Source organism: Clinocottus analis, unplaced genomic scaffold, assembly GCF_023055335.1.
Source record: "Clinocottus analis isolate CAN_PGR_092001 unplaced genomic scaffold, fCliAna1.0.p SCAF_7, whole genome shotgun sequence".
NCBI classification, from domain to species: Eukaryota; Metazoa; Chordata; class Actinopteri; order Perciformes; family Cottidae; genus Clinocottus; species Clinocottus analis.
Genome location: NW_027176229.1, coordinates 9660151 through 9688003, shown reverse-complemented (window position 1 = coordinate 9688003; position 27853 = coordinate 9660151). Strand labels below are relative to the sequence as shown.

Sequence of the window (27853 nt, the reverse complement as noted above, 5' to 3'; positions counted from 1 at the left end):
TGTATGAACTCATGTGTCTGAAGAATCAAAGTGGAAGAAGTTCAGTTTATGTTTGTGCTGCGCTTTATTTTGAAAGTAACAACCGGAAGCCACACACGTGGCGCTTCCGGTTGACTCGCCATCGGTTGAGCTGCTAACCAGTCAGTCGGCTTGTTCAGCGCTGTCTAGTCCAGCCTGTCAACAACACTGCAACCTGAGACGGGATAGCCAGCCAGCGGACTAGCTCAGTAAACCAGCTAAGTTAGCTCCTCTGCTAACCAACTGACACGACTCGTACTTTTCCCTTCCAAGTTTGACAGACGTGTTACGGTGGAGGTTGTTTCGACGAGAGAACCGGCAAAACCTGACTTTCTCATTCGGTAAGTTGTCTCCGGTGCGGATCTAAGACGGGTTCAGTCAGTGTTTCCATTTTGAGAGTCCCAGCTTCTTGAGTGGTTAGCTCACGGCTGCTAGCCTGCAAGCCGTGTGGTGCGTGTGTTCCTCCTCTTCTGGGATTATCACACGAGTTTTCAACCCTACGTGCGTCTTTTCTAACTCGATGATTGAGCATAGTTTGTGTGCCTTAAATGCCCTACTCCGTCTTTTTCTTTCGATGGACTGTCCGCGATACGAACGGAGCGAGCGGGCTGGACACGAGCAACACTTGTTGCAAAGTATTGCCCCTGTTCAAACTACTAAAAACATCCCATAATCGGCCGCATCTCGACCTCATTGATACTGATACGTGTTGCAAGCAAGTTTAACTCTGCGTCTTGTGTTCTTGGATGACAGCAGAGAATTGAAGTGATGAAATATATTTGAGTTGTAATTTAAAGCTTTGCGGTACACCATCTATGTGAGCACTAAGCTCTATAATTACAGAGTTTCGTCTATATATATTATTTTTCAATTTCAACAGGAGCTGACACTAAAATGTGAATTAAATTTACAGCACACATGCAAGTATGGCACCACTCGAGAGATACTTTACTTCTTCTTTTCGTTGCTAACAGGTAAGTTAACATGAATGTGTCTCTTGTCTGTGTTAGGAGATTTCCTCAGTATAACTGGATAAACCAGGTTACTGACTAGATATAAAGTCCAACTCACTTTCTGTATGTACTTCCTGTTGGAAATCAATACAATGTAGTACACCCACTTCTTAAATGTAACTGCTAAATGAAGTATTTAACATTCATTCATAGTGCTAAAATGTATACATATATTGAACTTGTCTGTGGCTTTCTGTCCTGTGTAAAATACTTGTCTAAGGCTATATTAGGCAGACACTTTCCAAACCCATGCTGTGCTGCTCAACAAACCATCACAGTGAATGTTTAGCATTCCATTTTAGCAAAGGCGTTTCCTGTCAACATCTAAAGTTCAAGTTTTTGATTTCTGCTAGGCGAGCTGAAGTCTGTGTGTTTTTGCAGTATCATTCTTTTTCCTTTTCCTGCCAGTCCCTCTTTCAGATACAGTGCATCTATGGATATGAAACTGTTATCAGCAGATAATTAGTTGAAGCATATCAATATAACTTATAAGTTGATGTACATGAAATGTTATGTGCTGAAACAGAGTAGACGTAAACCCATAGCTCAAACAGAAAAGGGCAGCAAACCAAACTGTTAACAGTGTTTATGGTTTCAATGTTCAGCAATTGAATTCACAGCAGTGACGGAGGACATAATGAAACTGGAAGAACAGGAAAAGGTAAACATAGCCTTAAGTTAATGCTTTTCCTCATACAGTTTGTGGTTTTATATGCCTGAACATATTCCATCAGCTCAAATGTAAGGGTGTGACTATGTTTACACAAATCTGTGTCCGTGTAAACATGATCATCTATTTGCTTCTGTATGGGGTCGTGAGAACACTGCAGTGAAGAAGTGTTGGGAATGGACAGCCACGCTGCAGCTCTGCCTGTGATTTGCAGTCTTGACTAAAGAAAGTGTACTTTGACACAAAATGTGTTCCTCTTAGGCATCTTCAAATTCTCCCTCCTGTGTGATATGACATCGCCGTTTGGTTCCAACAAAAGCCAGAGCTCTACAGCAGACGGTTGACATCTCGTCAGGTAAAATATGCTGGGATTATTTCACAGCAGTGGGTTCCAGCATTTCATTTTTTCTTGTTGCTTCTCTGTATAGGAACATATCTCAACACAGCAACATGTGGAAAGCATTATCAGATGTGAAGAGGGAGTCTCTTAAAGGGCTAACGCAGAAGAGCTCAAGTTGTAATGTTTTCTATTTTTGTTTTCACTGAAGAAACAACTGATAAAACTTATTATTATCATAGTGTGTCAAAAGAATGCAGTGAGATGATCTCCGGTTATCTCATATTTATCACTATGCTTTTCACTATGCCTCCTTTTTAGAAGTCAGTTCAAGATAAACATGTGAAAGTTCATTAGGGGAGGAGCTAAATGTTAAATGGCAATCTGGTGTGAGTTTGCAGAGGAATCCCCCATTCACTGTCTGAGCCTGATTGGCCTGTGTTACAGCATGGAAACAAAAACAATGCCTTTGTACAGTTGTTCAGCTCCTCCCCTGTATTAGGATCCACCTTAAAGGTACACACTCCTGATCACTACTGCACCAGTAATTCAGTTTAGCAATTTGAGGCAATGCATTTACTGCTTCCAGGATACAGGCACAGGTATGTACCCAAACAAATGTGTCTGATATATAAACCTTAGCTTATTGAGAGGAAATTATCAAATATTAATTAATTGAGAATAGAGTCTTCCAGTGAGCATGTCATGACTGTATTGTGGTGTCAACAGATTTCTATGCAAGTGTAGTTCGTGTAAGTTATTTCATCCTGAAATACCCAACCATGTAGAGTTTTGATTGTTAACCGTAGTCGTGTTTATTTCACAGCAGATATGTTGACTCAAAAGCAGTAACTAAGTGTTCCAGTTAGTGTGACAGTGAACCAGCATGTACAGTACCAGAACCCTGAAACTGAAGCAGCTAAATGGAATTTAGCCATTATTAATTTGTATAACTTAAGCCTGTGATTTTCCTAATGTAACTGGTAAAAAATGTTTAGTGAAAAAAGTCTATCAATGTGAATATAGGTGAGAAACGTCTGTCAAGGAGTGCTTTAAACTGTTGGTTACCAATGACCTTGTATATAACACTGTGCTGCAGTGCAAGGCACTCCCAGGACAAAGTCCACAGTAATTGTTAGATAGAGTGAGTGCTAGTCTATCAGGCTAATAATGAGTTTGATTGTGCGTTATATAGTGCTGTGGTATTGCATCAATATAGAAATGACCATAGAGCTGTTTTTTGGTTACTTAGATCTTTTTCTTTTTTCTTTTAAAGGTGCTGTTCAAGAGGATGGCTGCTCAGGTAGAGGTTCAGCCTGGGGAGGTAGGGAGACTAGTGGTTGGAGGACGACTTCACCTGAGTCCTTTGACTGACTCCAGCAATAAAAGCCTCATCGAGATCCCCTCCATGAACCGTATTATCACTCCAGAACCTAACAAACCTGTCCCAAGCCCCAAGCCACGACTCACTCCCAAACCTTTTGCTGTGGAGAGAAACCCTACTATTAGGCCAATACTTGCACCGAAGCCCCAAACCAAACCCCGGCCAGAGTCCACTCGCCTTGCTGGATACAAACCAGAGCTTCCATGCAGTCCAAAACCTCAGCAACCAGTTGCCCCTGTCCAACCCAGGCCAGTGTCAACCAACCCCAACCGACCTGCCCCTACCTCCTTTAATACAACTAAGTTGAACACTGGACAAACAACCAAGCCAATAGCTCAGCCATTTAAACCAGCCCCTCCTCTTGACCTTGGAGACCCCAGCAAACCCTTTCCTCCTTTGACAACAGAGAGGCAGAGACCTGGTTCATCAAGCCTGGTCTACTCCAAGAGCCTTAAACAACTTCCGACAGCAGCAGAGTGGTCTGGAACCACTAAAAATCAAGGTGAGAAGGACCAGATGACCAGCAATGTTGGGTCCTCCATTACCAGAGCCAAGTCCATGGGTTTTCTTGTTCAGGTAGGGCAGGAGGAAGAAGAAAAGGAAAAAGAAAACCCTGAGGCAGCAGTGCCACTGCGGCCAAAGCCCAGAACATCCAGGCCCAGACCTGTGTCAGCCATTTTCCTTGACAGTCCGACCAAGATGGAGACACCTGTTCCTGCCCCTCGCTGGGCGAGACGACCACTTTCAGCTGATCTCACGGCCAAGTTTGAGTCAATCGGTCTATCTCTGCACCGTAAAACTCCCAAGGAAAACACTAAGGAGAACACTCCAGAGGAGATGGAGCCTGCACAAAAGAGAGAGCAGGAGAAAACACCTAAGAGTAACACACCACAAAGTATTGATGGTGCAAGTGACAAAAAGACTCTGAAAGAAAGTGAAGAGGATAAGCGTGCAGTTAGCATCAAGTCACGAATTAGTCTCCTCCTCGATTCATCCTCCTCTCCTGGGAGCGATGTCGCAGACCAAGGGTTGGATCTTTACTCTCCAGTGCAGCCAGTCCCTGAAACCGAACCACCAGTGGGTGTCAAACAGCTCATCAAGCAGCTGACAGAGGACGCATCACCAACTCAGAGTCCTGTTGTGAAACCAGTACTGAAGCCCCGACCCTTGCCCCTCGACCTGACCAAAAGGTAATGGCTGCTCATAATAGGCTTGTTTGAGATGAGCCACTCCTGATCATCTGCATGGAATTGATCACCGGCTATCGACACACAATGCATGCTTGTTAAATTTATGTCCGACTTGATCACGACTTACTCTGACATCAGGGACACGTGAGCAATGCTTACCTCTCGAGATCGAGGCGGCAGTTTTTAGAGGTAGGCACCTTAATTGTTTTTCACGACTGCGAGACCCAGAGGATGATGGGAAATGTCTGGCTGTCTCCTGATCAAAGAGCTGATATGCACTTAGTATTGACAACACATTTCTAGAAATTCCTAAATAAAGTAAGTGTATAATTTCACACCGGATTGATGGCAGGTTAAATCTAAAAACATATCTTGTGTGATTGATAATAGTAAAGCTTATTTATATAACACCAATACCAAAATTAGCATCACAGTGTTTTACAAGGCAGACATAAAAAGAACAAATCATTGACACACATGTCCACATAAATATATTTCTACAAACGTATATAAATAAATCTAAACATGGGTAGCAAACTTCAAGTAGCCTACCAATGGGACCTAACAGGATGTTACTGTTTCTGTGACTTCCTGTGTATTCTTTGAAGGCTGTTGGAAGCTGTCCGACATGACCATTGTACTTCATCAACGCACCCTGCTGCTGCCTGATCTCGTCCACGTTCCGGGCAACGCTAATCTCAAACGAGCCTAATGTCTTAATGCCTCAGCTTGCTATTGTGCCATGTGTTTTCCCACAAGTTTCTTTGTCATTCATGGCTTTTGTCTTGTGTGATGTATTTTTCATCAGGTTTTCAACCGAGAAGTGGCCAGACAGTGTTTTCCTCAATGAGGCTACAGACCACGATGAGATTGGCAAAGATCCTCAGAGGAGGGTAAGAAACGGACTGGTTTCTGTTGGGCTCAGTCTATATTTAACAGGCAAATGAGAATGAGTGTTGCAACTTTTGTGTTTATATGTGCTGTGTACACCTGAGAGTGTTTATAAGAACATTTTCCTAGAGGAAGTGGAGCATTACAGCAAAATGACTTGTTACTACCATAGATGGATAGAGCTGTGAAACCTAATACAGGTGGCACAATAATCATCCCCAGTGGCTTCTGGTTATGAAACACTCCGAAAGGAGATCACTGGGAAAAGGTCAACACAGAAAGGCTTTGATTACCTCCTCTGCTCCACACCCACTGTTATGCATAGAACAGCTTAGAACAATGAGGATACCATTACTAGGTTGACAGTCCATTTAAATCCTTTGAGGGCTGTATTTTCTCCTGTTATGTTGTGAAGTCACATTTGTTTTTAAAGTGCTTTATTTCTGTCACACAATTCCACATTTGTAGTAACATAATGTTCAAATAGTGAATTAGTTGAAGAGAAAAATGATGATGATGCATGATTGTTAAATGACTAAATGGACAATATTAGGCAGAAGATTTGCTGTTATTGCCTAACAATTCTCAACATATCTCTGAATGTCCATAGAGTGAAGAGTCAGCTATCACCCCCAGTGACCAGAAGACATTTGTGGATCTAGAAGACTCCCAAGAGGAGCTCAAAAAGACCTCCATGCCTGAAGAGCCTGAGGCAGGACAGGAGTTTGGTGTCACTTCCAAGGAAAGCGGTCCCGGGAGTGACCTACAGACAGTGAAAGCATCCTTGTTTGAACATGTTGTGGAGAGGCACAGTGTACTGATGGTGGAGGATGGCACGCCTGTTAGCGAGCCTAATGATTCCTTCAGCAGCCCGTCATTTAAAAGAGGAAATGATGAGGATGAGGGAACTCTTGTCACTGCCACCTACAAAGAGCCTCTTTCTCCAAGTCCTCTGAGAGTGTCACATGCATTTGACACTGTGCAGGCTGTAGAAGAGAGCAGGGCAGTGAGTGAGTTAATCCCATCAGCTCAGTGGGAGGATAAGGCCATGACTCTACGTTCAAGGCGCTCGGAAGGGAGCAGGCCGGTGGAAGAGCGGACTGGTTCAGCACAAGACGAACCCGCTTTGGCTGTCATGCCAGAACAGCAGCCTCGGTTTCTCAGAGTGGGTGCTTTGCATAAGTGGACCTCTACAGGTCTTGAGACAAGGGAAGAACCCGGGTCTTTGGATCAAAACCGGGACGGTCAGCGAGAAGCTGAACAGGAGGAAGTGGCTGCAGCTCCAAAACGTTTGAAAATGCTGCAGTCAGAAGAGCAACCAAAACCCAGGGCAACCTACTTTGCTCTGACTGGACAAATACAGAAGCCAGTTTCTCCTGTTGATGCAGGAGAAAGCATAGGGGACGTGACTGTGTCCTTTGACGATTTCTCTGTTAGGTCTGCATTAGACAGTTCTCAAACGAAGCTTCTTCCAATACGAAGGAATCCACCATTAGATGAAGCTTTTGGGAAAAACTCTAAAGCTCAAGTTGAGGAGATGATGATGAGGAGCCACATTTCACTAAGAGAGATGAGATCTACTTTGGATGCACAGACAACAGAGGAAATGATGGATGTTGAAAAGAAAAGAGAACTAAAAAAAGATACAGAAAGACACATGGAAAAAATGAAAGAGTTTGAGAGGGAAAAACAGAGACAGCTGGAAACAGAGAAAGAAGCACATTTAAAATTTGCACGAATGAAGGAGAGGGAGATGCAAAGAGAATTTGAAAGGCAAAGACAGAAAGCCTTTGAGAGGGAGAAACAGGTGTTTGAGGAGAAACAGCGTGCACTGGAAAGGCGAAAACAGTTGGAGCTTGAACAAAGACAGAAACAAGAGCTTGAGAGTGCGAGAATAAGAGAACTTGAAAAAGAAAGGCAACTACAACTTGAGAAAGAAAAACGACAAAACTTGGAAAGAAAGATTGAAAGAGATAAACTGCGTGAGCAGGAAAGGGAGAGACAGCGGGAACAGGAGAGGCCAAGACAAAGGGAGGAAGAGAGGCAAAGAGAGCTGGACAAGGAAATACAGCTGCTGGAAATCCAAAAGGAGAAACGGAAAATGGAAGAGCTGAAAAGAATTAAAGAGCTTGAAAGACTGCAACTTTTAGAGTTTGAGAAACAGAAGCAGAAGGAGAAGGAGACGCAGCAGCTTATGGAGTTAGAAAAGCAGAGACTTAGAGAGAAGAGGGATAGAGAGGAGGCAGAGAAAATAAGACAGATTGCATTGGAACAAGAAATTATAAGAATGAAAGAGTATAGTAAAGAAAGGGAAAGACAAAAGGAGCTTCAGAAAGAAATTGAGAGAGAAAAGCAGAGAGAGCTGGAGAGACAGCGACAGAGAGATTTAGAAAGGGAGCAACAGAGACAACTAGATATTGAGAGACAGGAATTGGAAAACCAGAGGCTGAGACAACGAGAACTGGAGAAGGAAAGGCAGAGGAAAGACGACTCTGAGAGAATTAAAGAGATGGAGAGACGGCAGCTCTTAGAGTTAGAAAGGCAAAAGCAGGCAGAAAGGGACAAATGGCAAATTCTGGAGCTCGAGAAACGCAGACGGCGGGAGAGTGTGGAAAGGGAGGAGGCAGAGAAAATGAGACAGATAGCCAAGCAGCAAGAAGCAGAGAGGCAACGGCTAAAAGAGAGGCAGAAGAAAGAGGAACAAGAGAGGGTGAGGTTGGAGTCATCCCCTCTCAGGCCTCAAGTGGTGGATCTGGACTCTGTGCCCCGAAATGACCCGTTTTCCAAGCCAACTTCTCATCGCAGTGACCCTGCAACGCGATGGAAGGAGCCATCTCAGAGAGTCGAAGCACCTTACAAACCTTCTATTCTTGACATAGACTCTTTCATGTCTCAAGTTCAGCCCAGTCAAGACTTGTTTCCTGTTTCTGGTATTCAGGGTCTAGATGCTGCATTTGGAGCTAGATTACATCCGTCTACACCTGATGTAGATGTTAGCTGGAGGTTGCCACAACAGACTTCAGCTATTACAAGCCCATTATGGACGACATCTCTTCAGGACCCGTGGGAGCTGCGGCCTGTTGAGATGGCTGTGGACAGACCTATGGCTGAACCCAGAAAACAGACCAACAAACTCAGCCCAGAGCATCTCCTCCTCAGGCAGGAGGAACGACTCGCACAGAGGCAGTCCAGCAACGCTTCAGAGGAGAAGATATGGCTGCCCAGAGAGCAACAGCCTCAAGACAGCAGGGGAGAGGGCCAGAGCCAGAGGAGATCACAGGGATCTCAGGTGAGTTAGATATATCCAGTTAATACTATTTTATATAGGTGGCAACATCTGGGTCTGAACATTTAAGTCAATGGCTGTTTTTGTTTTCTTTTTAATAGTCAGCAGGGGGGCGACTTCTCTGGTTGCAAAAAGAAGTCTGATTGTATAGTCTATGAGAAATTTACCCCGTTTCTTAGTTGATTTAGTGCCTCGATAACCTTTGTAAACATCAGTCTATTGTCTCATTAACTTGATTTAAGTCTTCTTAAATACATCCTGATGCTCATTTAGTAAGTTATGGTCCCGTTTAGAGTCAAATAGACAACAAAGCAAGGTATGCTTTTGGGCGTAACTGCCTCATGATTGAGAGGCTGCTACCAGCGTTGTTCAGTCTGGAAGTTGTCTGTGTTTTCGTCTTTAAACTTCAGTGTTTTCAGTTCATCAAAGTTAATTGTAACATGTTGTGTGTCTAAAATGCTTCAACCTCTCGTAACACCTTTGGTTGCAAGAAATACAAAATGTTAATGCCGAATACGCTGAGCTGGAGTCTTTAAACCCGTAGTTCAGAAACCAATGGATGTCACGTTGACCACGTCCTCTTATATACAGTCAGTTCATGTGAAAATTGTTTTAATTTTGCACAAATGTAATCACAGTATGATATCAAATACATTAAACAATATTACTGCAACAATCCTCAAAGTAAAGATTAATATAACCCACTAAAATTAAAGTCAGGTTGTATTATGTATATTATGAAATGTTTTAAAGTGCTTAAGATTTACAAAACTGAGATAAACCCATATGGGACAAAGTGCACATAGTCATAGACCTTTTTACACACAGGTCTTCAGACAGTGGCTTTCTGGTTGTAACCAGAATAAGATCTGGAGCTGTTAAAGGTACTTGTAGTTACTTTTGCCCTCTGGAATGTCTGCATGTGTGAGGGTAGTGTGTGTAAGTATTTGAATGTATTTGATTAATGTTTTAATGTAAAGCACATTGAGTTTTTCTGTCATGAAATATGCTTTATGAATACGTTGTCTTGCCTCGAAATACAAGAAAGCAGAACAGTTTAGAGGGAAAATAGTCAGTCAGTCTATATTAAAAATATGACTATAGTTGGACAAAAAGGGCTGTTGTTCCATCATTGCCATTCATTCTTCTGCTTTCATTTAACTAATATTATCTTCTGCCTTTGCATGTCTGCTGGATACCAAATATCTTTTTTTTGTTTTTGCAATTGACATAACATTTTTAAAATATAACAACTTTCACATGTACACTACATATTGCATCTGTTCTCCATGCATGTTGGAAGTAATTGTAACATTTTTGTAAAGCAAAAATCCATTAATCTATTCTGATTCTGTGTTACGTTATACTTCTGCTCTTTGGGGGACTGTATTGTTTGTGTGTCTCCTTGAGCAGTGGAAAAGTGACCGTATGCATGCTCTCCCTCTCCCAGTTGTCTTGGTTAATTTTGTACAATTTTGTGTACCGGTAATAAATATTCCACCAGTTAAGAATTAGCTGTCCTACTTAAATAAATAAATTGGCACTTGAAAAACGTTTTAAATGTAGTTCTGAAAGGGGTCTAAATGTTTCTCTTCAAAAGCATGGTAGTGAACGGGTTTGAAGAAATGTGTATAAGGTGATAAGTTACGAGGTTAACGTGTTTCTGTGTGTGTCCTAGGAGTTGAACAGGATGCGGTCTCGCAGTGTTTCACGGCGATCGGCTCCTTCAAGCAGTGTTTTGGAGAGAAGCCTGTCCGGGATTAGGAGTCGCAGCGCTCACCGAGAGCAGGACAACAACAACAGCTGGGTGAGTCAGGCTGCTGCTCAACTGTTTCTAGGACAGATGCAACACAATGAGATGAAGAACTTTCTCCTGAGTCTTTGCTTCATTTGGAGGGTTGGCTGTGAGCCCTTTCTATTATAATCACTGTTTTCATTTTGGAATGTTTATCACAAAGCTTTGTGGAAACAGGGAGGGAAATCTGTGTGCACTTGTGTTTGTACTGGGAGTGTGAGCAATACTATGTTTGTTTTTGAGGGAGACAGAGTGTGTGTGTGTGTGTGTGTCACGCATTGAAGACAGACGTAGGTAGACAATAGAGGAATGCAGTTCGTTGACTGACCGTTGACAAGGGAATGCTGTTGTGCTTCGGTGGTAAAGTGTCTGTGACTAATGTTGAAGGCACAGCTTTCAGGACTCTCCTTCACCTATCACGCGTCATGGAGGTGGCGGACAAAAATCCTCTCAGGCCTGTAATTCAAGATTGGATTAGTCAAAGGGTTAATGAGTACATATTTCACGGCTCATTTATTAGAATGGACAGCTGTGAAGTGAAATGGCCCGTAATGATCATGTGTCCTGCAGCCAAACAGACACTTCATGTTTGTGTTCTGTATTCCTCAGTGTTGATTGGTAACACATTTCATATTTGTAATTTTTACTCTTGTTTTTCACACTTGTTTTTCCATATATTTTGTAATGGATCAGCTAATCTTTTGACTGTATATTCAAACAACACATTTTACATTCACTGATATATTATCTATATTTAAGGATGTGCAGAGTTAGGCTCAGAAGGCTCTTGGGGAGTGTAATTGTAGGCCCAGGTTGATGCCGACACTATGAAACCAGAAGTACATGTTGTGTCTCATAATTGCATGCTACACATTTTGCTAGCACCATCTAGTGGTTGTGTTTTACTTAATTGTCCACCTTCCTGGTGTCAGTAGTTACCCACTGCTGTCCTCAGTGCTGGTGTTTTTGCTTTGAAATATGCTGAACGACTGTCGGCTGTGCTTTAAAAGGCAGCAGCTGCCATGCAAATAACAAATTGTACACGCTGCACACATATACTGTACGTATGTGAGCACATTTATGCAATTACCGCTGGAACATTTATTATATAAATAGATTCCTGATGTCATCCCTGATGTTAACCATGGCATTGTGTGTACTGTAAACATTTATTTTAAATGATCTTATAAAATTATTAGGGCTGTGAAATGATTAACAATTTTAATCAGATTAATCACAGGTTTCTGTGGATTAATCATGATTAATCACATATTACCGATATTGTCGGTATATTTTTGTAAAAACAAAGATTTATGATAAAACACTGACATATACATTGTCATTTATACATTGGGGTGCTGTTGTAAACAATGCAACTATAGGCCGTAAGGTGAACCCCGTTATCGTTTCATCCCGCTCCACAGTCGTGCAAAAAGAACAAGTCGTGCTAAACTACCAAAAAAAAATTCCAGTCGATTATTGATGCGGCGATGTTTTATGCCAGACTAGTTTCTTCAGAGCGTAACAGGATATTCGTCGCGAGTGGAGGTAACAAGGTGCTCATTGTTGCCAGATTGGTGATGGTGTGGTATCGTACCAAAGGCTCAACATTGCATTGGTTGCATTTGGAGGATAATTATCCTGCATCTGGCAACCCTGAGATCGGTCGACCGATGACAGTTCTCTCTACCGTCGGAGATCGCGCAAGAAGGTGAACGTAAGATACCAATATATTTCAAAACTTGTAAGAGCATAAAAACTAGTTTGTGAAAGACTCAGAGAAACACCAATATCCAACGTGGCAAAATCCCGGACGTTTTTGAATCCCTGCCGGACACATTTTTAGGTCTCAAAAAGAGGACATGTCCGAGAAAAAGAGGACGTCTGGTCACCAGGTAATTCTCATTACTCACAGAAGTCCAGTGATCCCCTGTCAGCGCCACATGATCCGTAGCAGCCAAGTCATTTTCCGTATTGTTCTTTCCAGCTTTATACAGTTGGTGGATTTTTGTCATGATTGTGTGTCTTTGCGGTGCTTTGATGCTCGGGTCCCCCGTTGCCACTCGCGAAGCTTTGGTGAACCCCTCATCCTCAACAATATTAATTCCGCAACTGTGCTGCTCAGCTTGTCTCAGGCAGACTTAGTGAGGGGTCTACGATGTTCAGTGAGGCTGGTTTGACGTATTCCACTTGAACGCCCCTCGCCGACCAACATGCTGCGCGTTGAGATGTTATTTAAGGCTGGTTGTGCTGGTGAAACGACAATGTCTTCCCGCAGAGTGAACATCTGACATCTACGTCTGACTGCATGGAGCGGAAATAGTTGAATAGGTATATTGGAAGTTCATTCTGCGCAAGCGTTAAATGCATTAAAAAAATCAACTAATTAATCCTGTAATTTAATCATAACGCGTCAACGCTTTATTTTTCACAGCTCTAAAAATGATATATATTTTATGTGGCTGTCAGTTGTGTTGAATTCAGTGCATTTATACGTATGTATTTATTGGTTACATTTTGTTTCACAAATCTAAGAAAGCAATGTTTAAATCAAGCCTAATGTTGCCTTACACAGAGAATAAGGGTCTAAGTGTGTTCCACACAGTCAGCTGTACAGCTTTTTAATTCAACACTGGTATAAAATTGTTGCTCTGTATTGACCAATACCAGAAGCCCAGATATCTGATTCAGGACTGAAAAAGTTGGATCAGTACATCCCTAATCAAAATCCATCGCTGTTAACAGATATCAGATATGATGGATTTTCCTACCTTGTATTTACTGGTGGAAGAGTCCTCATCCTCAGAGGGATGAGATAATAGTTGAGTGGTGACATCATTGGTTGAAGTTGGCGGGTCTGAGGCTGGTGAGCAGAGCAGAGATGGGCACCGGGCTGAGAGCTGTGTTGTACTTGTGGTCATGCTGCCTGACTCCAAACTGCCTCTGGGTAAGTGACAGCACAACTATCTCATTACTGATATTTTTCTTTGTAACATGTATGTGCTCTTATTTATTACCTAATGGTGGGTAGTTATCATATATACAACATGCTGTGTGGACTTGTACTGCATCCTATTTCATCTCCTTTGCGTGGTCGCTGCTTGGGTTTCTCGTCTGGGCTGCGGACAGATTGATGATGTCAGCGGAAGAGGGGAAGTGATGAGCAGCCATGACTCACTTCCCAGTAGGTGAAGTTTAGTAGCAATTGATTTTGAGCAAAGAGGCACATGATGATGATTATTATTTAATTTTTCATCTAATTTCAGCAGTTGTTTTTTGTTTTGATTGTTTTTATATTTGTTCATACATTTATCGAAAAAGTAGAATTTAACATCCACAATTTCCCAATCGGCTAATATGTATAATAAAAGACTTCCATTTATGAGGATTTTTTTAAAATGAGAGAAGCAGCATATTTTCCAATTTAAGAAGCTATAACCAGCAATTTAACTTTTTTTTTTTTTTTTTTACTTAAAAAGATCATATATAAAAATATTAGTAAATGCATGTTTAGGTGATTGACTATTTGAGTAATTATTTTCAGCAATTTTAAGAAGACGGAAGGAGTAAAGTAGTGATATATATTTTTGGTACTACCACAGTACAGTAATGATATTGTTGTAATTAATCCCGTTGTAACCTCCAGATGCTTGATATCAGTACTTTAGTTTTGTCAGACTGCACCTTGTCCTTTAATCGTACCCGAGAAGAGGCCGCCATTTTAAGGCTGAGGAGCTCGTGAGAGAGGTCAGTTTGTGTGCTGTTGGAAACTGAGAACCTTACAGCTGACTTGCCTTTAGCACAGCACTTCAAAGAACAGTTAATCAGATTACCTGTAGGGGGCATATGTGGACAGGGATACAGCTTGAATGAGCTGTCCCAGTTTGCTCTGAAGTTACCTCTGAAGTGGGTCTGGAGTCGCCCGCTGTGGCTTTCATTGAGGTTACTAGTTCACTGGCACCAAATAACAGAGACCTGATGAAGTTGAAAGGGTGTTCTAGTCTGTTCTGCTGTTTGTATGAGTCTGACTCTAAGTGAGATTTAAACAAACATTCATTAGACTGTTGTGATTCTTGCTTTTGGCTACACTGCGCTGAACGTACATACTCACTTCCCTGGTAGAGCCACAGCTGTTGTTTCTCTGTTTTCTTTCATACAAGCTCAATCACTCTATCAATAGTTTTCTCTTTTCATGCTCTTTTTTTGTGCTCAATTCTACCCGATTTTATCACACTTTGTTTTGAAAGGAGATGCTGTGTCATAGCAGCTCTCATCCTTCTATATTTGTTTCCACTGTGTTCTGGCTGTAACACTTCACTTCACATCTTGCCCCGCAACTGAATCAGGCTGGAGCGATAGAACACCGCATAACATATATCACCCTCCTCTCTCCCTCCCGCTCTGTATCAGGGACCTCCCATTCTCTCCCTCTCCCTCTCTCTCTCTCTCACTCCCTGACTCCGTTCCACACTCTCTCTCTTCACCCAGTTTCTCCTTGACGGTGAGTCCTATAGCGCTGGGGACAGAGAGCAGCACTGCTGACGCATTTTCTCCTACCTGCCCATACCTGCAAAAAAAGGCGAGGAGAGAAACCTCTCCTCTCTGTTCTTCATTTCTCCTCTGGATTTGACTTCCCCACCACAGTGCTTTCTGCTGTTTCCTCTGTTTGGCACGGCGTTGATTGCCCTCTAGTTTTCCTTATGGAATACGAATGACTACAGCAGCTTTTCTTTTGCCACCAGCTGCCCTGCACCATTTCTCCTCGCAGCTTTTGCCAGAGGGTGGCACAGTATCTGGCACCATGGAAATGTAGTCTTGTTGGATGGATGGATTTTTCAACTTTTAACCCGGGCCTTGTTTTGGAGTTGACGCATCATCGACAGCTCTGGGAGCGCTGTCAGTTCGACTGTAATTGAGGCTGGGATTAGTACAGAAAATATCACATCTGGAGAATTGGCAAAGGTGTCACAAAGAAACTAAGTATTATGAGCACAGCGGACCTGAATGTTGTGGCAAACATAACCAGTATGTCGAGATGCATTTCTGTTATTATTGCTTTTCTGTTCTGTTGACAGTGCAGCAGTTTTTTAGGCTGTCTCATAGAGTAGTGTCCTGCATAACCAATAGTTAGTGCTGGACTTGCATAGCCTCACCTTTACGTGTCCACTCGGTTGTTGTGCCAAGCATACCATAGTTAGCATATCTTGTGTGCATTGAAATAGACATTAGAAAGCTTGACAATTCAGTTCAGGCAGACAGGCTGGAGCCTTGACAGTGATGAGTTGAAACAGTCCCAACAGCTCCATTGGGACTGCGTTGCAGAAAGCCTTTAAGAAGTAAAACGGAGGAGCCACTCCGTCCTGTAACGGTCTGGGACTAACTGGCGTCATTCTTGCTGCAGTGCTGGAAGCAGCAGACGTTATCAACATCACCACATTGGACAGGCTGGGCTGTGTTGTTCTCTCCGTCACCTTCCTCACTGCTGCAGTATTGACCCAGCAGCACACGCCAGTGAATACTTACGGCACTGTCCCTGCTCCAGGATACCTAGAGACTAATGATTCTCTGTTGCTGGGATAATAAGTGTCACAGTTCACAGACTTCCTTCTGACACGCCAAGTCTTGCCAGTAGTGGGTTGTGATGGAGTATCTGGGGGACAAGCTGTCAGTGGCCCACTCTCAGATGTCAGGATGGGTGGGAAATGTCCGTCGCTCACTTCACGGGGCATTGGGCTTTTTGTCCAACTCGGGCCAGGGAGAGGACGGGACTGGGGACTTCAAGAGGACCAACTCCCTGCGCTCCCTGGCCTCCCGCAGCAGGGACTCCATCCGCAGGTTCTCACTACGCAGCCAGCAACGCCTGTCCTTACGCAGGCGCACCGCACCCAACACCCCCACTGCTGTAAGACAACACTCATTTAAAGTACAAACACACTACCACAATTCACCTCTGATGCCAAAAACAAACTATAATGACAAGTATTTGCCAGGCACAAATGCGATTCATATTTAAACTGACCCGTAGAGTCGGTCAACTATGTGCCCAGCGGTATTACTTTAACATGTGTTGAAGTTAAATGAAGCTCAAGTGGAATTCAAGTCATTTTGCAGCAATGTCTATGCAATTCTATAATGTGACTGTGGTAACAGCTGCTCCTTCGTCAACTATTTGGTCTCTAGCCAGACATGTCAAGAACTTATCAATCTGCCTCCTTGATCTCATCTATCTATTTCTATTCTTTCAGCACTCGTCCATCTTACATTGTCTGTAGAACAATGTAAACCTTTCTTTGTTTCTCTCTATTTGTTTTGCAAAGCTGTGGTTATACTGGTTCTTTGAGGCTACAAACTTCTAAAAATGTTTTAATTTAGGCACAAGAAAAGAAAATAGGGACAAAATGGAATTAGGGAAATTATGCCAAAAACTAAACAAAAACTAAACTCTTGAAGAGGACACAAATGTGACTCATTGACTTTCTATCACTTGGCTCCACCCTGATATCCAACCTGCTCTGTGCTCTAAATAAAGGACAGATTTAGAAATCCATGTATGGATATGGATACATTGCAGAGAAGTTGTTCCTATCTTTAGGTTACGCCTGTTTTGCTGAACAAACTCCCCATGAGTCACAACTCTTAAAGATAAGGAGTATTTTGATAACGCCTGTGTGACCGTCAGTTGTGTTGGCATATCCTATTCGGTTTGAAACACCATCAACTGTGGTTGTGGTCTCTGGGAGCAACTTGCCTCTCCACTGGGCTCGTGTTAAGTGGATGAATGACAGTAGGAGGCCAGTAATGGCTGAACGGTAATGGTCAGTGTCCATATAGCTGGTAAAGAAACGGGAGGACGCAAGGGATGTGGGATTGCAACAACCCTTTTTTCCCCGAATTCTTAAACCGGTCTGTATGTCCAAAGATGCAGACAAAGTGGGAACTGTTCATTTATAGTATATGTATATACTATGCTAGTGACAACTGCAACATAACATAGTCACAGATGCTGAAAGTGAAAAAATGCTCCTGTAGCTCTGCTTGCTTTGAATAGCTTTGGCTGCCATTAAAGCAGATAATGGCAATCTTGAGGTTTGTATGAACGAATTGGATTAAAGGTTTTAGTGATGTACTTTTTGCATGAACCTGTGCCATTCAGTAACAGCATGTGCAAAAAGCAAGTTAAGTGAAATTTTATTTTCCCGATGGGAGAAATATAAATGACATAAGCAAGATAAAATACATTAACAAGCTTGGACAGGTCAAGAAATATCAGCCATAATTTATTAATCGTATTAATTTTATGACTTAAATGAGCTTTTAGACGTTCAAAGAGCACTGTAAAGCTCAGATGCTTTTGGGGGAGACCAGTGTGATGACCTGATGAAGGGACAAACCCGTCTGTGAGAAGTATATTCGCATTATTAAAATATAATACTGATTTTAAAACTTCAAATTCAAGGAAACTGTGTCATTGCGCATACTACTTTTATAACCGTCTATAGATGTTTAACTGCAGTGTATTTCTGCTTTGTATCTTTGGGGTCAGCTATTGCTTTATCTGTGAGACAACAACACTTACAACAAATTGGCGATGCATTGACCTGTACAGTTAGGAGACTCAAATGCAACTAAGAAAATGTTAAAAAAAATCATCACCAGGCTAAAATAAATGAGAATAATCTTTTAAGTCAGATCCAGTACCTTCTGAGTAGAATTGTTAAGCCAAGTCAGGTTTTTACATTCTTTCCCTGTGTTCTTACGAGACGCTTTGTACAGCATTGAGCTCTGTGTCTGTACAGACCACTTATGTTATGAAAGAAAACCACAGCACTGTTGGGTTTTCCTCACAGTGTTCCTCTGAATGTAAGCTTTCTGACATGCGGCTAAAATGCCCATTTGTTCACATGAGATTAGTGCCTGTGGGAGCAGTTGTTTTGAATATCTGTAGGATATTGGTATTGATTACGGCTGTGTACATTAGTGCACGCAGAACATATTTTCCCACTCCACCTTACCCAGATTGATCAGAGCAGATGAGTAGAGAATGGGGAGTGGTGGCATATACTGCAAGTATAATGTTATGATTTATTGTATTTTTATGGATGTTTATGATCTCACACTACTTGAGATGGAAGCGACAAATCCCATTTACAATAACTTGGATAAGCTCGTAACACGAGCCATAATACAGTCACAGTCAGCTGTTTGTTGACGTTTGCTGCAATACTGAGGTACGGGCACATCTTACCAGAGATTTATATGGTTGGAAAGGTCTGATTTGGATAAAGCAATTTCACTGACACGGTAGCACTGATGGAGACTCCAAGTCGCACACACATTTTTCAACAGTGCTCTTAACTGGGGTTATAAGTTTGTGTTTTGGATGCTTTTTTCATGTAAACACATATGTATCTGCAGTAACTGCCCACTGTGTTCTCGGCTCTGGTGTAAAAACATCTGTTTGGTGCTTTGCAGAAAAGTTTTTCCCTTTTTTCAGGGAACACTTTCCATTGAACGGTTGAGGTTGTAGCAATCCGTAGACCCCTGTTTCTCCATCCTGTGTGAGTGTGTTGTCAGGTTATGTGTGGAACTTTGCGATCAGTGTGTTATCAAGTAATAGTTTCCAAAGCCTCCATCAAGCCCCTTCCTCCTTAGATTGTCAGTGAGCCCTATTTAGTGATCAGCCCTTTCTCTCCTTCATCCTTCCATTCATCCGCTCTTTGTTATGTTGTTTCCCCCGACACACCCTTCCTGTCTCGGGGAAGCTCGCTTTTACTAATGTTATTAAGGAAAAGCCTTTCCCCTGACAGATATACATCATTGCTACTGGACCTGTTGGTTCAGCAGGACTCCCTACTGAACCAAACATATTCTCCTTGTGTGTGGCTGATAGTGGAGCCTACACCTGTGTGTGTCCATGCAGCAGAGCAATTGAGTCATTGTATCGCTTGAAAGTTTTGTGTTATTGTTTGGCCAATACACCCGTCGAGCCCTGCCTGTTGATTAATGCAGGCTGCACCAAAAGAGAAAGTAAAGACTGTACTGAGACTGTTAAAAGCCACAATTTTACTAAATAATAAATTGTAGAGATTATGAAAGAGTCTCTAAAAGGCTTTCCAATGGCTTTGAGAAGCCAGCCAGAAGTCGTTTCTTTCAGCTGCTGTGTACTCGCACCTCTTTTCAACATGTTCCAGCAAAGGCAATGTTTGTCTTCTGTGCTGCTCGGGTGAGGGTGTGTTGTGGGTGTGTTTTAGGTTAAGCAACGCACTTGCACAGGTAGGATAGGAATTTGTTTCACCAGCATTTCGCAAGACATGGTTTAAAGATTTCTAATGCATTTTTTACAACAATAATAGCAGTGTACAAGGAGAAGAGAGTAATTACATAATACCAAGTTGGAATGTCAGAACCTGCCTATTTTCATACCCTGCACACCTGTTCAATTTCTGAATTAAATATGCATGAATGCATGACTTTAAATAGTCTGTGGCAGCCGTTGCAATTCTGCTATCAGAAAGGTGTTTTAGGAGCCAGATTAATAGGATCAAAACCTGCTTCCCCTACAGTGGCACTGCTTCCAACTAGACGTGTTGCGATATGCCGTTCTTTATGAAATATTGTTATGTTAAAATACACTTGTGATAGTTTAGTGTAACTAATCTAGTGTATCTTCAATAATTTCCATTTCTTTTAATTCTTGCTTGTTCTGCCTCCCTAATTTTATATTTTTTTTAGATATAGCAATAACACTGTTATTATGAATTCTTTTGTACATCAAAACCGGGTAGTATAAATGTCATATCCTGACAACCCTACTTCAGACAATTTCTTTCCAAAATCAACAATCCAACAAGCTACTCCACCTCGCATGGAAATTGGCCAGGTGTGCGGTGGTTAGAATGTTTTTGTCCTTTATTTTCATACAACCAAGCGCAACACTATGAAAGCCTTTCAGGAGAGACCAGCTTTACCACCACCTGTGGCCGCTTAGAACAGCTATAAACATCTCTCCGATTACATGTCGTAAGAACTTGTTATTTTCAATCGGACCCGGCCTTCAGACAATCCAATAAGCATACTGTGACCGTTGAAGCCCGTGAATTAGCCTTTACAAATAATACGTCAACTTTTACTTCTCGGCCAAAATCCATTGTATGTACGTATCATAGATGAAAGGATCATCAACGGTGCTTTGATTAGATCAGCACCTATGCAATACATATTATTGATCTGTTTCTTCTGTTTTAATACTGTAGCAAACCACTCACTAATGTTTCTATAGTTCAGACTTATTGTTATATCTTTTTCTGTAGATTATTCTTTGAGGAAGATTTAATCATCTGGCTAAATAGGCATTTGATTGACTCCAAGATCACTATTTAAGTGGAGTATATAGTTAATATGTTTGCAAATTCAACCTACAGGTTTGCACTAGAGATTGTGTTTATCGTCAGTGGAACAAGGACTCTTTAAGTGTGTGTTTTTAGTGGTAAGTGGCGTGACCCTGTGATGTCAATGAGAAGCGTGTGAGTGCAATAAATCCTTGAAGAGGATGAAGTTGATAAGAAGTGCTTTGTCTGATGCAAGGAACCATGTTGAATGTCATTCTCACTGTTCTGTTTTCTTTTTCCCGTCAGGAAGGGCTTAGCTGATGAATGACATCCTGCACTGCTGTTGTAGTTTTCTTTCTCTTACTCTCTTCAACTATCTTGTTTTTCCTCAATCCAACTGTATCCCAGTGACACTCTTCTTTCCTATTCATTGTCTTGCTTGCGCTCTTTTTGAAGTACTCTTGAAGTATCTCTGCTCTCACAAACACAAAGAAAACAAGGATAGCATTCATGAAGCTCTAAGAATGAGAACTCTGATCCACTGTCGCTGCTCGCATAAACACCACTAGTGAGCGGCTCTCACAGTCTAGAAACACGGGCAATTACAGAGCCAGGTGTATCACATTTCTCTGTCCATCCCTCAGGCAACATCTGAGGACAGAAGGATTTTCTATTGTTTTTTCCTATATAGGCCATGGTTATCAGTTCATGAGCAGGCGATCCTCTGTGAGCCTTGTGTGCTTTTGAGACAGTATGTCCTCTGTACCAGCCTCATTAAAAGAGGCATGGTTCAGTAGACAGCAAACACACACTGCATCACCCACCCATCTCCTTTTTTGTCCCCACTCTGGTCCTGACTCCATTAACTCATCCTTTCACCTCTTCATTACTGTACCACTGCTGGCTGCTCAAGCTTGATAGGCTGCAGCTCTTTGAGCAACACTGTTGGCTCTTCAGTTGCATTGATGACATTGATTACCCAGCTACGGATTGAGCTTGGCTTAGTACTAAAAATCTAAATGCACTATGCTCAAATATGTACCAAACTTAAAGAGAGTTCAGATGTCAAGTAAAAGCTGCTGCAACGTTGGTGTCACTCAAACTGGTCTGTTCCAGTTTGAATACTTCTTATTTACGAATAACTGTCGCTTCCCTATTGTCTTCAGGTGCAGCAGAAGCAAAGTGACAGTGGTGATGAGGGGAAGGACTCGGGAACACCAGTCCACGACACTGACAGCCAGTATGGGACCTGGGACACGGGACTACGTACTGATGACAGGTAAACATGCTGTAGTTGTGATGTCATGTGTTTTTATTTGTGGTCATTGTGTTTACAAGTACACAACACAAATCAATGTTCACAAACCATCAGAATTGTCCACTGCATTGCAAAAAGGCATAAAAACACAACTACGGTCAGCGCAACCGGTCGAAGTTGAAAAGGGAAATATCTATGCACTACAACCCCTGCCAACAATACATTATTTAGGTCATCTTTAGCTTAATCTTTGCTTTCAAAAATGTGTGTTTAGAACAACTGGGCTGCGGTCGAATAGTCCTTTTCGGTTAGAAACCTTCCTAACTGAGGGAAATGACCCGGAAGTACCGAAGTGGCCGCCATGATAAGTGCTGGTTGATTTCTCTAAACACAAAGGAAAGGAGCTTCATGCCTCCTAACTTGGCTCCTTTAGTTTAGGAGCCACTGGAACTGCCTTATCGAAAGGAAAGGAGATAATGCTGACCCACAATCCCTTGCGGCGGTAACATTTAAAGTGACGTTTCATTTGGCCGTTCACAAGAATAAACAATCATGACTGACAAACGCAGATCATGTAAATAATCGTCAGCATAACTTGGAATTACTTGAAATAATCTGTTAAACCGACTGGCAAACGACGAACGTTACGTTGCTGAACACGCTGTGAAGTGATCAAACTATATTTGATATTCTCTCTCTTGTGTTGAACTGCAGCCTCAGCCCTCAATTTTTTTATTTCACTTACGTTACAAAAGTTTTAATGAAAGAGTTAAACCGGACCAGCTCTTCAGTCTGACTCATGTTTATGATTATCATCTTTTGAATCAACTATTTTGTCACATTACAATAAAGCACTTTCACGTTGTTTGGTGTTTCACAAACTGTTGTCTGCATATTTTTATGATCAGATTATAATCTGCATATAAACCATAACATAAAAGGATATGAGACGCACATGACACACATCGTTAGTGGGATAACGTATTTAATTCAGCAGGTTTGAAACTAAAGAGACAGTTTAGTAGCTTTGTACTCTGTGAAAATACCCTTTGTTTCACTTCCATATTCCTTCGTTCTTTTCTATTCCAACCTCGTTAATAAAGTAAAACCATGAACTGGGTTGTTTGAATTGTCTGCATGCCGCAACATTGTAAGAACACAGATGAAGTATTTAAGATGCTTTATTGTGGTTGGAGATGGACTACAACGTTGTAGTTTCACCGCTGCAGACGGACCGACGTCACTAACATCGCCCGCCGTCGCGTCATAACTACGTTGCTTAGTGAAAGTGGAGTCGGATTCTCTAAACGCTGCGGTTGTCTTTTCTTAACTCCTTCTAAATTCTCCTTCCCATCTTTCCTTGACCCTGTGACGTTTCCACAGAGGTCAAGGAAAAGTGCTTTGGGTTACACGTTAGGATGTAATCTTTTGACTATTCGACTGCAGCCCTGGATTCTGGTGGACTTATTTGAAACTGGACTGGAGGCTTGTGCCACAAAGTTCCCACTGAAGTCAATCATTAGCTTTTGTTTGCTTAAAGAATCAGAATCAATCAAAATGTTTAAGACCACTGGAATCAACCTTGATATTGTGAAATATCTGTATAGTATTGCAACATTTCCAATTGCTTGATGTCATTTTCTGTTTGTGCTTCCCGCTGAAATTAAGTATCAAAACATTTCTGTACAAATCTATAATTGATTAATTTAAGTGCTGACATTTTGAAGGATGCTATTTGTGATGTTTTATTGAATTTCATTACAAAATGCCAAATATGGTCTACAAACAATGTTTTCTCGACACACAGGCATAGCCATGCTTGTTTATGTTGTTGTTGGCACACATGTTAACATGAAAGTCTGTTTCCACACCTCCTTACTATCGCCCCATGTAGATCCGTCACTGTGCTTTGTGTTATGTTTACCCATGCAAACATCCAACATCCTCGTAGCAACAATGAGAACTTTGGTCCTTACGCTCTCATTGGCTCACTGACAGACATTTAAAGTTGTGCTGTGTGAAATATTACTCATAGCTCTTTTGCTGTTGGTTCAAGTCACTTCATGAATGAAACCAAACCCAGGTTAAGCTCTTTTAATGCATCCGTCCTGAATTAGCCTCTTTTACATCTTGATTCATCTTTGAATAGAAAGATGTCCACACTTCTATTATGTTTTTAATGTAGTAAAAGTACCACATGGTTTATAATCTAGAACATGGAGTACTTTACATCATGATAAACTTAAAGAAACAGTGAACATTATTTTTTAACTAAAAATGATTAACTCGAACAGACTTAACCAAACATTGATGAATCCTCCTAACAAGCTTCATTTGCCTGTGTAGCCGCAGCCTGATGAGAGTGAGACTGCTATGTCACAGAGGGCCAGTGTTGTGTAAAGATGAATCAATAAACTCTTAGTTGGTTTTTGTATCTCTGGTGTAATTGTTGATAAAAGTTTGAATTACTCTTGTGATACCCTGTAACAAAGATAGTTGGCTCTTCTGTGTCAAAAGTTGCATTGAATCAAAATTGCAATCTGTCACTGACCTCCTGTGGTCAGAAAATATTCTCACAACATGGACCAAAACCAACATGAAAGGATCGTTATTCAATGCAATTTATTAAAAAGAAATGGTGAAATTGCATATATATATATATATATATATATATATATATATATATATATATATATATATATATATATATATATATATATATATATATATAATTCCTTTTCTTAAGGCACAGTTTGTTTTTGGGTGCGTCAGCTAAGTCATACCTTTCTACAGTCAAGTCAACAAAAGGAAAGTTATGACTCAGGCTCTGTTTTATTGTAACTGCGGTAACAGCAACCACACAGTTACTGTCAGAGGTGTTTCTTAACTTTTTAAATTTTTTAAAACTATTTCAGCCTCACTCCTGCCACTCCCAGCTCGGAAAGCAATCTCAGCCCTTCACCAAGGAAGCCCACTCCCCCACGCACGCCAAGTGATCAGGCCGCACAGTTTGATACTGACGCTCTGGACAGTCTCCTTCCCCCCTCCGCTGAGAGCCAGCCACTATCTTTCCCTGATGTAAGTGTCATTTGAGTTGACCACAGATAAGTTCTTTTGATGGCACCTGTGCCTTTACCAGTGTCATGTAGTGCAGTCTTTTTATGTTTTAGCAACAGAAGTGTGTCGTGACTGCATTGCCACTTGCAGGTTTATCCATAAGTTGACGTATTTATCTTGTGTCTGGGTGTCCAGGCCCCGACCACTCTGTTAGACACCAGCGCTCTTCGGTCCAGAGCTCATCTGGGGAAGAAACGAGCGCCGCGGACACGACCCTCCAGGTCCGCCCTTCAAACGGCTGCGCATTCAGAGGAACAGGGAGGAACCAACGAGGACTGGCTTTACAGAGACTCCACAGGTTAGGCACCAAAGACGAGCTTAAATCTTGATACACTTCGATTCCTTCAGATGAGTTCCTCCTTCAGCATACACTAAACGATTATATGTGAAAAGGATGCACACAGAAGTTTAATTGTGTTGTCCAAAAGCCCCTTTTAATGTTCTACCGCACCTCATCCCATAGGCTACTTCTTTTCAACTGTACTGTATGCCCGCATATGACAGTACTATGTGTTCGCTCTATGACAGAGGCAAAGGTTGAGACGAAGGACGATGACTCAGACATGGAGGAGCAGGCCAGAGGAGCAGACGTCAGCCCTGCTGTTTCCTCTCAGCCTCAGAGGATAGCCCTGTTCCCTGGGATGGACCCTTCAGCTTTAAAGGTGATTCTTACTTGTGCTTTTGTCAAATGTAATCACCATATGAGTATGTCATATTTTTTTAATGTGGGATGAGTGGTTGCCCTGAAACCGCAAGGTAGCCGGTTCAATTCCCCAGTCTCCCCATAGTTTGCATGTTTTGTCCCTGAGAAAGACACTTAACCCCTATTTGGTCCTCGGGTGCTTTTTAGCATCCCACTGCTTCTAAATTGCTATGAATGGTTTAAATGCAGAGACCAAATTTCATGTTTGTATGTAGAAACTATTTAATATGACAAAAATAAAGTTTCTTGTTCTTTTTCCCCTCCCTGCTCACGTTTTGTATACTTACAATGATGTCTTTTATTTATTTTTATTCCTAAATGTGTCCTCTTCCTGTCAGGCCCAGCTGAAGAAGAGGGGCGACTCTGACAATCAAATCGATGTACCTACTCTCTCTCCTTCCCATCTATCCCGCTCTCCCAAGTCCCCCTTTCTTCCCAGGGCAGCGCGTGTACTGCCCCCTCCTGGTGGGAAAGAGAATGGGTAAGCCCTGAAAGTTGCAGAGAATGTGTTTTCTTTGGAGACAAAAACTTGTTTAGTTGTTAGCCCCTGCATTAACTATTCTCTCTGTGTCTTATTCGTGTAGTGAGGAAGACTCACCACAGTGGTTGAAAGAGCTTAAGTCCAAGAAGCGCTTAAGTCAGTATGAAAATGAGAGCTAAATAAAGAATGAGGTGAGATAGTTTTTGAATGTCCTCTCCATCTTTCCATGTGTGTATTAAACATAAAAATAAATACATCATTTCCATTTTTGACACCAGTTTTCCTCTTATGCTCCCATCTAGGTTGCCTTAACAGATGAATCTATATGAAACTGAAGCCTTAATGTTCGACCCAGAGAGTAGGAGCAGTGAATCTACAGCTGCTGATGTATTTTTTTTTTCTATTCATTTTTTGTTCTCTTCACGTCTGGGTTGATAAATGTGCATGGTGCCTTTTTTATGGAGAATCTCTGTCTTGTGGGGGAAGAAACAAGCAAGCAGAAAAACAACATCAAGCTCCTCTGTTTTATCCATTTCATGCTTGAACCTGTCGAAGCCCTTCTGCACCTGGAGGCACTTCACATGAACACTTTAATAGGGACCAGGAGAAGTTGAGGGGGGAGGGGGAGAGAGGCGATTATTGGCAATTATATTCTGTCAAGCCGCATTTCAGGAAATGGTTAACTTGTGGGACCACGATGCCTCTTTATCCTGGACGTGCTCCATCACATGCTGGAGGACAATCCAGCCGATCCTTTCCAATATATTTGTATTTAGTCTCCTAACTTGACTAATATGTACAAGCTGGCTGTGTCTGCGTTGGACATTTGTGTGTTTTCAGTGGAGGTTGTTGATGGTAGTCACACAAGCATTGCCATAGGACAACACTTCAAATGCTAATGAGTCTCCTTCTTGAACATAGAGAACAAATCACTGCTGACTTGATTGCTGGAGAGAGTGTATTATCATGTTAGTAACTGTAATCAGGAGATGTTATATTTGTATTATCATCGATTTACCATAGACAGAGAGATAGTTTTTAAAAAATTAAGATGCTTCACTACAATAGACTTTGTTACACTCCACAACCCTAACCTTGTCATAGTTGCTGCATACTGTATATATGTTTTTGTTTAAGTATCTTTTCTTTCTATGGAAGAGGGAGAAGTGACTTTGCATCTGTACAAAATGACATAATGCCTACTCCTTATCAGCACAAATACGCTCTTCAATCTTATTATATATATATATATATATATATATATATATATATATATATATATATATATATATATATATATATATATATATATATATATATATATATATATATATATATATATATAAACAACACTAATCAGCCTGTGAACCCTCCTCAACAGC

The 27853-nt window shown here is 41.6% G+C and overlaps 1 protein-coding gene across 5 annotated transcripts; it reads left to right on the top strand.

The window, feature by feature from the left end:
- Nucleotides 1-115: 115 nt before the first annotated feature.
- On the top strand, nt 116-27702 carry si:ch73-138n13.1 (calponin homology domain-containing protein DDB_G0272472). Of its 5 annotated transcripts, XM_068604488.1 has the most exons (15): nt 116-359; nt 932-992; nt 1963-2056; nt 3315-4612; nt 5421-5505; nt 6114-8213; nt 8442-8792; nt 10468-10596; nt 22079-22191; nt 25086-25248; nt 25423-25585; nt 25816-25949; nt 26329-26471; nt 26575-26662; nt 26774-27702. In XM_068604488.1, the coding sequence occupies exons 4-14, from the start codon at nt 3330-3332 to the stop codon at nt 26648-26650; spliced, it is 4740 nt and encodes a 1579-aa protein (XP_068460589.1). In that variant the 5' UTR covers nt 116-359; nt 932-992; nt 1963-2056; nt 3315-3329; the 3' UTR covers nt 26651-26662; nt 26774-27702. The 5 variants fall into 5 exon arrangements, with proteins under 5 accessions (XP_068460589.1, XP_068460585.1, XP_068460586.1 ...); XM_068604484.1 differs by having other exon boundaries at nt 6114-8792; XM_068604485.1 differs by lacking the exon at nt 932-992 and having other exon boundaries at nt 6114-8792.
- The last annotated feature ends 151 nt before the right edge of the window (nt 27703-27853 follow it).

Bases quoted from the DNA above. Each gene is read 5' to 3' on its own strand.
- si:ch73-138n13.1 (XM_068604485.1), top strand. From the start codon at position 3,330: ATGGCTGCTCAGGTAGAGGTTCAGCCTGGGGAGGTAGGGAGACTAGTG. The intron at 5,506-6,113 runs GTAAGAAACGGA...GAATGTCCATAG, and splicing joins GCAAAGATCCTCAGAGGAGG to AGTGAAGAGTCAGCTATCAC. The intron at 8,793-10,467 runs GTGAGTTAGATA...TGTGTGTCCTAG, and splicing joins GGAGATCACAGGGATCTCAG to GAGTTGAACAGGATGCGGTC.